The sequence below is a fragment of the Amblyomma americanum genome, chromosome 8 (assembly GCF_052857255.1).
Source record: "Amblyomma americanum isolate KBUSLIRL-KWMA chromosome 8, ASM5285725v1, whole genome shotgun sequence".
Classification (NCBI taxonomy): domain Eukaryota; kingdom Metazoa; phylum Arthropoda; class Arachnida; order Ixodida; family Ixodidae; genus Amblyomma; species Amblyomma americanum.
This window is the reverse complement of record NC_135504.1, coordinates 8,608,669-8,624,936: the sequence shown is the minus strand read 5'-3', so window position 1 is coordinate 8,624,936 and position 16,268 is coordinate 8,608,669. Positions and strand designations below refer to the sequence as shown.

At 47.6% G+C, this 16,268-nt stretch overlaps 1 protein-coding gene across 3 annotated transcripts in view; it reads right to left on the bottom strand.

Moving 5' to 3' along the window:
• Positions 1-229: 229 nt before the first annotated feature.
• Positions 230-16,268, bottom strand: part of IRSp53 (Insulin receptor substrate 53 kDa) — a 153,857-nt gene continuing 137,818 nt past the window's right edge. The window contains exons 9-16 of one of the 3 annotated variants that reach the window (XR_013307878.1): positions 14,350-14,460; positions 12,913-13,147; positions 11,773-11,989; positions 10,629-10,703; positions 6,669-9,270; positions 6,276-6,630; positions 4,586-4,994; positions 230-697 (exon numbers count right to left, since the gene is read on the bottom strand). Coding sequence is in view for 1 of the 3 variants with exons in the window: in XM_077633780.1 (XP_077489906.1) it covers positions 625-697; positions 4,586-4,994; positions 6,276-6,432; positions 9,108-9,270; positions 10,629-10,703; positions 11,773-11,989; positions 12,913-13,147; positions 14,350-14,460 (1,440 nt within the window). In the remaining 2 variants the exon portion in view is untranslated. The remainder of the gene's footprint in view (positions 698-4,585; positions 4,995-6,275; positions 6,631-6,668; positions 9,271-10,628; positions 10,704-11,772; positions 11,990-12,912; positions 13,148-14,349; positions 14,461-16,268) is intronic. The other 2 variants (XM_077633780.1, XR_013307879.1) reach the window with 2 other exon arrangements.

The window sequence follows — 16,268 nt, the reverse complement described above, 5'->3', positions numbered from 1 at the left end:
TATACTTTCGTCGGCCAACAGGTTATTGCGCGCTTGAAGCTGTCAAGCATTTTGGAAATGCGTTGCGCTGAACCCTGAAAATCATCGTTTTGGAGGTTCTTAAGCTAGTATATCACCTCCAGAACCGGTTGGTTTTCGAGTCAACCCCAATAGAAACAACATCCGCTTCTTCCGACTCTGCAGTTTCCTGGAAAGATCCATCAGCAAGGTAGACACCATAGGAGAGAAATGGGTATCTGGCGTTTATTAGCAAATACGCTTCCCACCGCGTTTTACAGGTCAACAAGGCGCGAAAACCGTTTATACATATGTATATTAATATATATATTACTAAGAGGCGCCGACGATGGCACCCAGCCCGTCTTTGTATAAAGACTTATTTTTCGTCCAACGACTTCCGAGTATGGCCTTCATAAAATAGGTATACTAGAAAACAACAAGTAGGAGAGAGTCGTGCAAAAAAGACAGTCCTTGGCAGGAATGACGTTCACAAGTAGTTGCTGCATTGTTGCCAAGTCTCTGGAATGTCTCCGGTTTCTCGGGGCCGCCTTCGATCACACGAGGCCTCAAATCAGAAAAGAGAAGAAGAAAAAAAACAATTGAAAATGGAGATATTCCGGTCCTTCACGTGATCATGGGCGCCGATCGGTCATCGGTTAGCACCTTCTTCAGCTTGACGGATGAGAAGACATTTTCCCTGAAGGCAAAGAAAAAAGATGCAGAGAAGATAAGAATGATGATGATGATGATGATTGACTGTGTCTGGCGCTAATGAGGTCGGGAAGTTTCATTGCCTATATGTACTGTAGCCTAGCATACAATTTAGATATACTGCTCTGATGCACAGTCTAGTTACATTGTAGTCTAGTACGCCCTAAAGTATTCTTGAGCTACTACTACGAGACCAGCGCACTTTCCTAGATTGTCTCAGTTGTCTAAAAGATCTGAAGTTTTAAGAAGAGTCATATTTATTCCATAAAGTGTTCATGAGAATAAAGCGCTTTCGACAATCCTAAAAATCATCTAACGCAAGAACTCGGCTAATTACCGCAGAAGAAACCACGAAGAAAATTTATGAGGAAACGTTCCGAGACCAGTCAGATTCACTGTGTGAAACATTTAAGGCGCTAATCAGGTTGATCTTCACCATCTGATAAATCGTACAGAGAGCGACAGCAGATTAACCTGATTTCAATCGCGAGGTTATGCAACTGCACCTTTCATCAGAAAAGCCACTTGTAGAGTTTTTAAGGACACTTTGCGATGTGAATGCTGCAGAACCATTTAAAATCCAAAACGGCAGTACAGCCGGAGAACTCACGAGATAACAGTAACGCCGCAGCTGAAATTCAAAATCGCACAATGAGCATAACCACACAAATAAAAACCAGACTGTTCAGCTATTCAAAAACAAACAAACAAAACAAAAAACAAAACTGACGCATGACTGAAGTAAAGTACCAGATAAGAAAACATGTACTCCATCTATAAGATGGATCTGTGGATTTGGTAAGGGCTTGAGTCGCGTCGTCAGCGATTTCGCTTTACGTGCTTTGTGTCTATATGCCGTCCTGTCTGTGGTTTCACACAGCAGTGATGAAGCTGTAAATGCCGCCGCTCTATACATAAGGTACAAAAAATGTCTATCAAACAGTCGACAGCGTACAAATAGTCGTATTTCGCCCAGAATAAGTTGCTCTGCAAACGAACGTTGTTATGATTTTACGCTGTCGGACCCCTCAGCTATCTGAATCTCGTGAACTGAACGGCAAAGCAAAACCTGAAACATTGGGAAAAAGAAATCTCTAAAATAGTACAAAAGCCACAACAGTCCTCTCATTATGCGGAGGAAAAAATTTAAGAGAAAAAAAGAAAAATTCACGACCCACTCAGTTATACATGAATTCGCAAAAGAACGCCTCTACTCTCACAGGAAGAATGAAGTCTGAATCGCGAATTCAGAAACCAGGAAGAAAAGATAAACAATGCGGAGAAAACTGCAGATAACATGGACGGTGCCCTTTGAAGTATATTCCTCTAGAGGCCATGATGAATTGGTTAATAGCGGAGCGAATGCTCAATGGCTGCAGTCTAGTCGGATATCACAAAATGACGGTCAGTTATGACCTGACACAGTGTGCCTCAGCTGTCGAAACATAATGTGAGACTAATCTTTGCAGAGGCAGCTGGGTGAAGTGCGATAAAAAATGATGCGCCCTATTCCATGGATCCCACGTGTCTAAATTATCTTTCTCAAGGTGCTATGTTAAAGCGCAAACTTGAACAAAGGGAGGAAGGAGAGCCTCAATCAGCTGACCGACGTTTCGCCACTGGAACCTGTCCTCGTCCCGCTCGGAAGAACACGAATGCCTTGGTGAAACGTCGGTCAGACACAACCTTTGTCCGTAAAGTTTCGAGACTTATTTGTTTATTTTAGAAATGATTAACCAAAACAAATGTTGGTGCGTATGTGTAGCGCCACCTTTTCGGGCTAACCTGAACTTTTTATGTTAATTGCTGTGGCAGCCGCTAGATGGCACTACATGTTGAAAATTACGTTGTCACTAGTCCATTGCGCATTCCACTGTGAGTGAATGTGGAGAGATGAACGTCCACCTCGAACAACGTGCGAACATAAATTTGTGTGTGAGGCTTGGCAAGACAGCCACACAGACGTATGAGCTCCTTTGTGATGCTTATGACAACGAGAAATTATCGCGGGCGCGAGTTTTCGAGTGGCACAAGAGGTTCGTTTCGGGCAGAACGTCGGTGGAAGACGACGCAAGGCAGAGCGCCCTTCAACCTCACGGAATGAGAACAATGTGACCCGGATCAGGCAAATCGTACAGCAAGACCGCACCATTACAGTCCGCGCGCTATTAGATGCTCTCGACATTAGTAAGACGACATTCCACCAAATTTTGCGTGAGAACTTGGGGAAACGAATGCTGAATACCAGTCTAGTGCTGCGCTCCCTCACACAGGACCAGAAGGACACGCGGGCATCAGTGAGCGCTGATTTGCTCTCCGAGGCAGAGAAGGATGTTGAATTCTGCCAGTCTAGTGCCGCGCTCCCTCACACAGGACCAGAAGGACACGCGGGTATCAGTGAGCGCTGATTTGCTCTCCGAGGCAGAGTAGGATGTTGAACTCGTCGACAGCATCATTGCTGAAGACGAAACATGGTGTTTTCAATACGATCCTCAAACAAAGAGGCAGAGCTCCGAATGACGGTCGAAAATCTTTCCGGCGTCGAGAAAGGTGCGGCGACAGAAGACCAAAACAAAGACGATGCTGATAGCTGATAGCTTTTTCGATGCCAGAGGTGTCATACACCACGAGTTCGTACCACAAGGGCAGACGTGAATCAGAGGTTTTATATCCCCGTACACCAACCCATGCGTGATGCACTGCGACGCCGTCGCCCTGACTTGTGGGCATCTGGACTGTGGAGCCTTCTCCACGATAACGCAAGGCCGCACACTGCTCTCAGCGTGATAAAATTTCTCGCCAAACACAGCATTACTGCACTTCCCCATCCGCCATACCCACCTCTCCTCTCCCCATGCGATTTTTTCCTCTTTTATCGTGTGAAGAGAGCCCTAAAAGGTCGCTGGATGGGGAGCGTGGAGGCCATTCAAAACGCCACGACAAAGGAGCTGACAGCCCTGCCAAAAGAAGTGTTTTCAAACTGTTTCAAAGACCTCAAGAAACGTTGGAAGCTATGTATAAACTGCAAAGGAGACTATTTCGAAGGGGTGCTGCACAAATGATTTCAATGTTAAACGCATTTTTAATAGACTCAGTCTCGGAACTTTACGGACAAAGGTTGTACTAAGGTTTCGTTCTGTTCGTTCATTTTTTTTTCTGCAGCTAAATCCGAGGGAATAGGTTTTCGGAGGGGTCTGTGTCTAGTGTGTGTAATGAAACTTCCGCGCTTCCTTTGTAACATTACAGTTTATTCTGTATGCTGACATGGTTGTTGCATCAGTGTTTAAATTTTGTTGCCACTTTGTACCTGTGGCTGTGTTGCATTTTCTTACTGCTCTTTATCTTTCCTTCCCTCTTCTTTCTAACAGTTATGGCATGTCTTAGGCTATGACTGCAGTGATGGAAGAATAAAACAATAATAAACAAACACGTAAACAACAATAATGATGTTTTTAATGTGCAGGATGGAGCAAAAGTTCCCAGGTCACAGGGCCTGTTTTCAAACAGTGTAGTGGGGCATTTAGAAAACCCCAAAACCCTAAATTCTTTGTCACTGCTGACATCCTTGGTAGGTTCATAAAGAACTGAAGATGCCAGAAGATACTGCTGAAAAGAAGACACTGTGGTCTGGTAACTTTAGAAGTATCCTGTGCCTACAGTGTGGCAAGGCGTCTATATTAAAAAAGCTGCCTCTCGGACAGCTCAGTTATTCCACGGACACCACGGCCGGTAACTTCGGCATCAAAACAGTGAGGCACACAACATTTACAAGACACTCATGTATGTAAATGTTGGAGGGGGAGGTGAGGGGATCGATGGCTCCCTGAAGTATTAACTTCTCCATCCTCTCTTCTGCCAGGGATGTCTTGCATACCTGGGCTGCTCCTCCTGGTCTTCATCCTCCTCGCGGACGCTGTCCTGAGCCGTCGCGGTGATTGGCCTGGCGTCAGGTGACGTCACCGCAGTGGCCGCCACTGGGGCCACTGTCGCTGCTCCCGCCGCCGCCGCGGCAGGTGCCGCCGTGCCGGCCGCCGCCGTGGCCTCGTTGCCGAATCCGCTGTCGCTGCTGCCGTGCATGTGGCTTCCAGGGGGCGGCAGGCGCGGCGGCGGCAGCAGCGGGAATGGGCACGGCGACGTCATGGAGCGCCGCGGGGGCCTCAGTGCTCCGCTTCCCGCCACGGGGAGGTGCCGGTAGACGGGGTGGATGGTGGCGGGGGCGGTGGTGGTGGAGGGGGTGGCGGCGCATGACCCGCCGGTGGAGGAGATGCCCGTGGCGGAGGAGGCTGCGCGCCGGGGAAGGGCGAGACAGAAGTATGGCGCCGCCGTTTTAGTGTAGTCTAAGCATTACCCTGACGATAGCCTTAGCCTGGCCTTAGGTACGCCCCTCATGAGCTTAGATTAGTTATCATCGTAATCATCCAAGAGAAGTTGAGAGCTAAACGAACATATCTCCGGGCAAGTTAACAAAGCTAAGCGTCGTTTATCGTAGTCTAGGCGGTACATTGAAGAAACCTTGAGTGTAGCCTTAAATACGCTTGGACTGGGCCTAGATTAATTACCATCGTAATAAGTCAGCTTAAGTCTACTGCAGAACAAACGCACTTTAGCGCTCAAAGCTAGGCATTGTTCAGCGTCACCATCATCATCACCAGACTGACAACGCCCACTGCAGGGCAAAGGCCTCTCCCATATCTCTCCAAATAACCCTGCCCTGTGCCAGCTGCGGCCACCATATCCCTGCATTTCCTAACCTCAAGCCTAGCATCACAGATTTGCTTAGCCTAGCGTTTCATTTACGATCATCATCATCGCCATCATCATCATCATCAACCAGGCATGCTCACTGCAGGACGAAGGAGCGGTACCAACGCATTAGCAAACAGGGTTGAAGGTGACATATGCTTAGAACGTGTCGTAAAATCATGAAGTGGACCGGGGTATGACAGTCGTGGTTTGATGTGTTGACATCACATAGATGATGAAGATGGTCGCTGCTATATATAAAAAAAATCATACTTTATGGTTACATGTGTCCCGATTTGTTGATCGACAGATGTACTGAAGGGGAATAAAGCAAAATCGGCGTTAAACGAACACAAGAAAGTATAAAGAACGGTGTGATGCAACACCCCCATTTTAAGATTAGAATTTTCTCTCGTACTCGTTACGTTTCGAATGAAGCATTGCGAAGTTTTTATCTGTGTCTCTTGTTCCAAGAAGACGTACATTTTGAGGTTACCATGTAGTTCGCGGTGAGCTTAACCAATTATCACGTAGAAAACAACGAGTTTAAGCAGCCGTTCACAAGCAAGGCATGAGCCGTCTCATGGAAAGAATTGTTATGTCTAGTCTCTGTATCAGCAAAGTGCAAGATAGCACTTATACTTCCGTGACAACTGCACCTGTCGCGAACACCAACCGGCCGTTAAAAGGCACTCGCTACCTCTTTACAATCGTCCGCTGGCGTCCCGAATTAACACGAAAATGTACAGAAAACGGACACCTGAAGTGCTGACGCGGGCGCACACGTGAGAGGACGGGGGCCAAAAGGTGTGGCGGCTCACCTGCGGAGGAGACACCGGAAGAGGAAGATCCGGCCTCTCCTCCTCGTCCTCTTCCGGGAGAGCCGGCGGCCGGAAGTAGAGCGGGTTGTAGCCCTCGATGATGGAGCTCGTCACGGCCGTCCTCGGCACCCGGCTCCAGCCGTAGGGGGAAGGACGGCTGCGCGTCGACGCCACGACAACACACACAGACACACTTTCTGGCGGGTTACTTGCGTGGACTCGGAAAGCATTACTTACTGTCGAGGTTTGGGATTGGGCTGGCAGTGTGGGACGCCGTAAACCCGACCCCCGAACTCTACGCGGCGCACAGACGAGCGCACACCGGGCAAAGCGGGTAAGTTGTCTCGAATGGGCACTAACTGCGGCCTTCAGATATGACAAATGCACATATGCCTTGAATGCATATTTCGGATGTCCTGAGGACGTTCTAGACGTCCCGCGGACGTCCAGTACGCGATGAACTCGGTACACGCACTCTACGCGGCGCATAGACGAGCGTACACCGGGCAAATCGTGTAAGTTGTCCCCAATGGGCACTTAAACTCTTTTGGATGTCCTGAAGACGTTCGAGACGTCCTGCGGACGTCCAGCAGAGTTCCAGTTCCCGCTGGGTAGTTACCAGGAATTAGGGACAAGCGCTTCTAGCTCCCTTAGCTGCCACCATGTGGCTCATGGCTTTGTAAATAAAAAAAAAACATTTGACGTCAACCATGACATAAGAAAGAAAGAGAATGGCTGAGTAGCTGCAGAACAGAACGTGATAGGCAGTTTCACTCTGAACAGAAAGGAGCAAAAAGAGGGTAAGCTGTGCTCTACTCTGGCGCACTCGCTTTTACAAAAGTGAGTGCGTTAGGGGACAGCTTACTCTCTTTTTACTGCCATATAGGCGTGTCGGCTTAGCGGCACTGGATGGGCGCTGTCCCGAATTCCTGGTATTGAACCCTCTTCGACGAAACGTTCTGCCTCGAAAGAAGTTGTTTGTTTGTCACACGTTTTCAGCCACACTTCAACAACTTAATAGATCTCCTACTGCTCTTTAGCAGCTGCCTTGTTAGTCACACAGCATCAAATCCAGATCTTTGCACCTCTAACGACACGGCAAGCATCTTAAATATTCGTGTGAACTCTCAAGACTCCGTGCGCTACCTCGACTCTACCAGGCTTCATTGCCATTTTTGTTCGGCATAGAATTTGTCAGCGCAATTAAATGCCGAAACGTACAGGCAGTGTTGTCTTCTAGGCTTTTAATCCTGCAAGCGCCTTTACGGTTAGCATACGCTACGTCTCCTCGTTACTGGTGTGGTACTAGAGTTGAGTTAGCGTTTACAGCTGTTAAGTTAAATTAATTATGCATGCCTGCGTGAGCGCAACCTCTATTCAGTTTTCTCTTTTTCAAGACGAGCTTTTGAACCAAATGCAGTAAGCTTTTAGACACGAACTAGTTCAATGTTTGGGAGCAGGTTCCTGAACTTGTTACAATGTGTAAAAATGGCGTCTTACACTGTAACTACACTCTAAACGGAAAGAAGTAAAATGAACGTACTCCTTCTTCACTCCCATATAGGAGTATTCGTGTCTAGAGCGCATTGCTCATGGCTGGTGCCGAGCGATCGCGTTCTGTTCCTTGCTGATGTTTTATCTCATTGTCGAGGTGTGGGAAATAAGTAAAATTTCGGAAGCAAATAAACTTCAAGCGTGAACCTTGGAAACCAAGTTTAAATAATCGAAATGTCGTTTAGCTTTGGCCCGCGAGGCGTTTTGCGGCACGACGTTAAGCTACACTGCGAAGCGTGCCGCTGAAGAGCACGGTGAAAAGAAGAGTGTTTTAGGGCGAAGAGGGATGTGTGAGAACGTGATAAAAAGAAGCACAGAATGAGAGCATATAAAAGCGTAAGCGCATTCTGCTTTACAGCGCGTTTTGTGGGATTACAAAAAAAGTACTTTGAGGACTGATTACAGTCGGTACAGATTCAGTCCATGTCTAGTGCAATGATACATGTCATATCTGTAGCGTTACTTTACGCAGGAAGGCGGACTACACAATACGCGTGTTATGTAGCCCTATTCTTATACTGGTGTATGGCTCTTGTTCGAGGCAAAATTTCATTTAACTCGTCCAGCTTTCCACACAACTACTGGTTTAAGAAGTGCATTGGCGTGGACGACAGCAATGTACGAAGTTTTGCATTTGTTCACCTTTTTGGAAAGTGTGCTTATAAACGGCAAGTGCAGATGTGATGTGCAGCGCCGTGGTGTCGTGGGCTCCCATTTGTCTAATCAATCCACTTCACGCCTCCTGCCCCCTTCCCCTACCACCTACAACAATACTACTACGCTTCTGAAACAACAGAGAAACACCACAGCGTGCACCGTGGTAACCCGTAATGCTACACGACATGGCACCGTTTCCCATCGAGCTTAAAATGCTTACTTTACATGCCGCAGGTGTTTCTAGCTAATGCGCCCTCTGCACAATTAAAGGTTGAGCTACACTACTCCTAGAAAATAGTGGGGTAGCCCGACACATTTCTCACAGTGGGCGGGGGTGGGGGTGGGAGTTACTAAGATGCATAGGGGTCTTATGGCAAGATCAGGGAAGGAAACTATGTTCTTTATATTTGGTACACATAGAGGAACTTCTACGTGGTCGCATTCCACCTTCCCTACACTCCCGCTATTTTTCTGTCCACAATGGAAGCGAAGAGGAGCTCTGCATCCCTCTGCATACATAGGGTCACTGATCAGGCTATTGGCAGGCGCGCAGAGAAAGAGATAGACAGAAAGAGAAAGAACAGAGGGAAAGGGAGGCTGGGCGGCGGCGACAGGGCTTACAGCGTCAGCAAAGCTGGACAGCGGGCGGCGCGGCGCGGGGCCCGGGGGCAGCAGCAAGTCGGTGGCGAAGTAGGTGCTGCGGGGGCGCCAGCGGCCCAGCCCGGACGAGCCGCCCGACGACTCGGACGACGACGAGGGCACGGCCGCGGAGCTGTCCGAGCCGCTAAGCGAGAGGGCGAAAGCGGGGCTTAGACTCCGGCCGGGTCACCGGGACCACCACTGCCGCTAGCCAGCACCGCTTGGGGCACCGTTGTCAAAATACACAAGCGCAGCATCAGCGATAGACTCGGATTAGGCCTAGCAATCTGGAAATCGTACTTGGCTTTTCACTGCCCGTCAAGAGACAGTGATGGCGGGCTTGCAACGTGGTCGCAGTAAGCACCGTTTTTTTAATCCTGTCAGCTAAGAAACTCATAAAAAAAAGTCGGACCATGACCAGTGGGCAGTTCCCGGAGGTTTATAGATGGTGGCGCCGCCTTTGGCCAAACTAGGCAACCATAGCGGCGCCCTGCAACTTTTGTTTCTGCACTATGCTAGTGATTGAGTAGTTCTCCTGAATGCCGCAAGTGGCGCGACAGTCTGCTAACCCTTAAAGGGACCCTGAAATGATTTCGGTGGCCATATTCTAGTGCAACAGATCTGCAGATATGGCTTTTGCTGGTATTCGAGTCAAATTTGAAAGGTCTGCGTGGCCCCCATAATTTAGAATAAATTTAAAAAAATATCGCTGCTTGCCATAGCTAGGGCGACGCCTAAACGCCGCGAACCCCACCCCCATGGCGCCAATGGGCCGTCTGGCAACGCGCTCAGATATTGAGAGCAGCGATTTCTTTTTTTTAAATTATTTCTAAATTATAGGGTCTATGCAGATCTTTCAAATTTGACTGTTTAGCTCGACTACCCGCAAAAGACCACCTCTAGAGATCTATTACACTAAAATATGCCAATCGAAATCATTTCAGGGTCTCTTTAAAGCCACTCTTCTAACCCTCAATGCTTTGGTCCAGTTAGAGTGGCAGTTATTATTACATGGGTTTTATATAGAGCTTCGAAGCTTGAACGATGGAAGAACTCTAGCAGAAAGGCCCCAGCAAGCGCTATGAGTAATTGCACAGGCGCAGACACCCTTGAGTTCAGCGCATGCGCATAAACGAACAGCACGCAACGTGGTTCATAGTGAGGCCCGATTCACGGTAGAGAGTTTTGCATCCGTGACACCGCCAGTAACTCAATACTACTGTAAAGCACTCCGATACAATTACTCAGCACTCTAATGAGTCTTCCAGAACCCTGCACTGAAGAGTAGTAACCAAATTTCGGTATACGGCCAGGTTAAACTCCAAAATGCTGCGCTACGTGTTTTGACAAGCATGAACTAGCGGGAAAGCGTGCAGTTGTCATAAGAAAAGCGCCTTTGGTGCCGGAACATTCTGCAAGATTCTATGAGATGGCTGCAATAGCCTTATGCGAGGCTCTGGGGACTGCACTTTCTACGGAGCGTAAGGAAAGCTCGCGAGGTACCTTATAAAGCTGTCGAAGTCCGAAGCGTCCCCGGGGTCGTGCGGTTCTGTGTAGGCGATGGGGAACCAACCACACCTGTGTATGGGCGAGAGGCATTACGAGGTTTTGTGAAGTAATGTTTACAGAAATGATTATGATGATGAGGGTAATGACAGGCTTTTATAGCCCATAGGCAGCTTAGGCCAAACAGCGCCAGACACAAGGCGTAAAAATATATCCATAAGCATATAAAATATTAGCATAATGATGAAACAATACAAAGTGCACGTACAAAATGCTACATAGAAGTGCTTGTTTTAGCACAATCGTTAAATGATCACTTTTTGATTGAGGTGGCGATAATGGATGAACATTTATAAGGCAATAAGAGGGTATCATTACCTAGATTACAGGAAGATAAAACTGAGAGTTTACAAGTAATTTTATACACTTTAAAGTACATCGATGTACTACAGAAGGCTGCGTTTGCGGGGGTGGGGGTGGGGGAGGGGGGGGGGCTCACTTAAAGGGCAGCTTTTTCCAACAAATGCGCATTTTGTCTTCCTGTAAGGCTTCCTCGGCTTGCCGCTAAGTTTCATCACGACCGCGTCGGGAGTTTTTACTGAGCTGGAAGATTCCAGGATACTTTACGAAAAACTTTGCAACATTTCCTAGGAATTGTGAAGTTTGAAATCACGCATGACTCTGCAAGTCACCCACAAGAATATTGCTACTGAGCAGACAATGATAGGGAGCTGCGGGGTTTGCTAGTATGTATGCACAAACGAAGTCAACATCCAATGAAACAAAGAAAATCTGGCAAGGCATTTTACTTTATGTCAAGAATGGCCACACCAGTTAACGTATCTCACTATTTTTTTTGTCAAGAATGGTCGCACAATTAACGTACCTCAAGTAATACCACCATAGAAATAGTAACATCTGTCTCTGCTGTGGTTGGCAGTGCGCTGCTAAACGTGTCGTCTGTCACTTTCTAACCTACGCGAAATATTACCATGCAGCGCAAGTAAATGCATCGAGAACATAACCAACTAGATCGAACCCAAGCAATTCCAAATGCTTCCTTCACTTGCAGTAACCGCTGGCTTCGGTATGCCAGGAACGGTGCAGGGAAGCAGGTGGAAGGACAAGCAGTGTTCTGTACCTGTTGTTGCGAAGGTTGACGCCGTACTGCCATCCTTTGTTGCGTCCACCGACCAGCGCGATCACGTCCCCCTCGTGGAAGCTGAGCTGGTGCTCGCCACTTGACAGGTACGCGTAGAGGGCGCGCACACGGGGCCTGTCCCCTGCTGCCACGCCCACCGCCACGCCACCACCGCCACTTCCCACTAGGGGGCTTCCACCACCACGGCTAGGGCTCACTGCATTTGAAAGGACACAGGAATACCTCCGATCGTAGGCCTGAAATTGGCGGTGCATTAGCGGTATAGAGAGTACGAAGTTTCTCAGAACCCGATAACTACTAGGACGTCTTCTGTATTGCCTCCCTGGCCGAACAGTGGAAACTATGTGCGATTCCATTTTCTCACAGGCTCCGAACCGGAAGTTCCAGTTACGTATCTGTCAAATATAGCAAGCTCACCGAGAACCATGCTAAATGACAATAGGCTCGCAAGCATATCGTGGTATTTGCTAAAAGTTAGCCTAAACCCAGTGCAGATAGCAAATGCATGCTACAGAGCAGCAGTAACGGACTTCGAACTGCTGCTCTCCACATGAAAAACGCAGTGCTAATCTACTGCTCTGCAAATTATTTTATTTCTTTATTGCGGTTTTGTTTATGGGTGTTTAACGTCCCAAAGCGACTCAGGCTATGAGGGACGCCGCAGTGAAGGGATCCGGAAATTTCGACCACCTGGGTTCTTTAACGTGCACTGACATCGCAGAGTACACGAGCCTCTAGAATTTTGCCTCCATCGATATTCGACCGCGGCGGCCAAGGTCGAACCCGCGTCTTTCGGGTCAGCAGCCGAGCGCCAAAACCACTGAGCCACCGCGACGGCCTCGTTTGAAACACATCATGCATTAGGAAAACAGCGCCGATACTTAAAAATGCCTCTAATATTGTTATTACCTGTTGATGACAGCTACATTTTTATGCCATTGGATGGCGTTCTTTAACCAAAGTTTCGGTTCTGCTCTGCGCCTTTGGCAACATGGTATGACACGATATCATTAGATGCAGTGCCCAACAGAGACCGCTTGTAGCTTGTCCTAAGCGTTTAACTGAAAACCGACGACGTCGTAAAAGCATGCTCGTCGACACGTCCAGCAGGCAGCGCACCGTATTCGGCCGAGTCCAGGCTCGCAGTGGAGGAGGCCAGGTTGAAGTCGGACTTTGCGCGCGCCATGCTCGTCCTGGGGGGCAGCCCGTAGGGGTCCCCTCCGATCAGGGAGCGCAGGTCGACGCAGCTGTTGTCGGTGCTGCGGGGCAAGCGGCGCGTGAGGCTCCCGTACGAGCACTCCGGGTCGGACAGGATGCCCGAGCAGGCGTACTCGCTGCTGCAACGCACCGGGAGCTGCAGAGAAGGCGAGGCCAAGAGGCGGAGGAGAAGAATTACCAATAGGAACGGCTTCGGGGGAAGGTTTAACAGCGTGGGCTGTTATAGCCAGATTCATGCGTAAATCTCGTGGGGTCACGTGACTTAGGGGGTCACATGACCTGTGGTTGCGTGAGTTACGGGGCCACGTGACTTATTGGGATTACGTTACTCACAGAATCACGTGACTCGTGACTTATGGGATCACGTGAATATGGGTTTACATGATTGCCGGGCTCACATGGTCCCATGAAGGGTTGACCTGCTTATCATGTGACCAATGGGTGAACTCTCACATGAGCCTTTGAATTCATCCTGTTGCGACATTTTTTTTCTTCCACATCGCTCTTACCAATGCGGCTGACGCTGAGCCCGCGTCACATGGGCGCCTCATTAGTATTTAGGAGTTGAATTTATTTACAGACACGGCTGTTTAGGTACAATATGTTTTCAGGGCGGTTACTATAATTTAGTGAGAGAAAAACAGGGTAAATTTGTCGGACATAGAGGAAACCCAACAGGTCTACTATCATGAACCCCCCTCTCCCCCCCCCCCCCCGCACACACACACACACATTAGACACACACACGTACAACCTTTTAAAAAGTTTAGAGCCCAGGGAGTTTGCTTCTAAGCCATGCAGCGGGCTTCTGTAGCATTATTGAAAGTCTGGCCCGTCGGAAGGGGTAGGACCAAAAATCTTCTTACCTTCAGGAAATTTCGAACGCTGATAATGTATTACAAGCCACATGGATGTGGCTCAGAAGCAGACCCCCTGGGATCTAAACTGTTGACAAAGAGTGTACGCACGCTCGCACACACAGACACATTAAACGCACAGTCACTCTAACATGCCTGAAATGATGGCGGTGAATTCTGAGTTAAAACTCGTTATTTCAGTTGTCATTTGTAGTCTCTGGAAAGACCAAATATTTGAAACAATCATTTTTCGGAATAATTCAATTTATGTGAAAGATCGGCGTTTTCACTCAGCGTATAGCCAGATGAACCCATCAAGATACCACGGTGAAAGATGCCACGAAATTTAGGTGAATTTTAGAGGATCCTATAGTGACAGAGTGATTGGCTCCCCACTCTCTAGGTGTTGAGAACAGTAGCATGTAACAATCTATCTCAAATTTTCTCCTCGAGCCCTTGCTGCTTCTGTCGGTGGACGCACCCGAAGTTCGGGCACCGTGTTGAAGATCTTCCCAATGGACTCCGGCAGCGTCTCTCTGGTCCTGACGATGTCCAGCCAACCCTCGACGTTCTGCTGTAGCAGCGCATGACCCTGCGAAAGCAAAGGATGCAACTAATGCGTGAGAGATAAAAGCAACAACGATTCCTACCACGGCTAAATCTCACCCTTAAACATACAGTACCTTTACCACGTTGAATGAATAAATTAGAGAACGGCAGGGGAAAAATGAAAGACCAGATAGGCTTCTTTTTTGAGAAATTGTAACGTACGATGTGTTTAGTGGAGCCAAGCATGAAGTATATTTGAAATAAGGAGGTATAAATACACATTAGAAACCACCTAAATTCACCAACAGCATCACTCTATTCACCTTTCTTAGCTGAAACAAAGACTTGGTCATGGTCCTCGGCCAAGGCGAATTTTTTTTCGACTGTGACGATTGTGTGAAATTCAGAATATTTTGTAGCCGTATGAAAGCGCTTGGGCGGATGATAATGCGTAATTAATTCACTATTTTAGAAACTGTAACGATAGTTTCAGAAAAAAAGACTAGTCGACTTGCGGGAATTCAGAAAAAAAAATAATACAGACACGTCACCGAAGGCTACCGATGACAAAATTCAAGACTAGCATTGTAAAGCAGTCATCGAGGCAAACGCCAAGTGATTCAGTTTTTCTCAATGGAGAGACTAGGTGGGGACTACAATCCCGTACAGTCTGCGCAGTTATTGCACACAACGCGCTGTCGGTCGCGAGTGAGCTCTGAATGTCACCCACGTATTTTGACGGAAAACCCAGTGCGAGCGATTCATCCTCTGTGAGACTCTGTGACATCTGTGACATATACGACATCTGTCAGACTCTCACTTCGTAGCTTTGAAAAGAAAAAGAAAGTTTTTTGAATTTTCTGCAGCACGTGTGCCTTCAACGGCGTGACGTATGCGGCTGCCTCGACATGCGCGTTAGACTACGCACTATAAAGGGCGCGTGTTGCAAATTGTAATCCAACCGAATTAAAAATTCAGCTCAGTTGTCCTCCAAATGATTCAAAGGAGTTGAACTGAAGTCAGTTCGAACGGTGTGCGATAAAATGCGGACAAAAACACATTGATGCAACCTTTTAAGGCACACGTGTGCCTAAAAATGTGAGCAAATAAGGCTTAGAAGGCTTAAAAATATAATCTGAGCTGGGAACAACTCCTAAGTAACGTATCTCAGTAGGTCCAGGGTAAGTTGTATTTCCTTAGAAGAAGGTTACGCAGCCCTCTTCCTGCTGTAAAACTTAATGCGTACAAAACACTCGTGAGACCGTCCCTAGAGTATGCTGATATTATTTGGAGTCCTCGCCAGGAATATTTAATAGGTAGATCAGAAGGAAATCAGAACCTAGAAGTACGCGTTGAATACTCAAACTATTCCAGGCATTTCAGCATATCTAACCTACTAACGAAAGCAGATCTACACAGCCTAGCTCACCGTAGAGTAGCATCGAGACAAGTCTTTGTACCTACTTTATCACGGACACTTCAACATAACAAAAGAAGAATGCCTTCAGGAACCATTCCGCGACTCCTCGAGAACTAACAATGTGAATGCACTTCGCCAACTCATAAGCCACATTAATGTTCACATTACAAATGTTCCTTGTTCCCCTCAGCTATCTGTTACTGGAATAAACTGCCATCTACTGTTGTGAGCTGCCACACAGTTGAATTGTTCTTAGAGCACGTTAATCGCCTTGATCTAACATCATTCCCACCGTGGTGCCTCTGTGATGATGGAATGGTTATTTTGTCTTTATTTGTGCCTATACTTGTTTCCCTCGTTCATTCCGCTATTCTATTTTTTTTTCTACCTTGTATCCACTGCTGCATGGGTCCGAGAAGGACCTGCAGTAT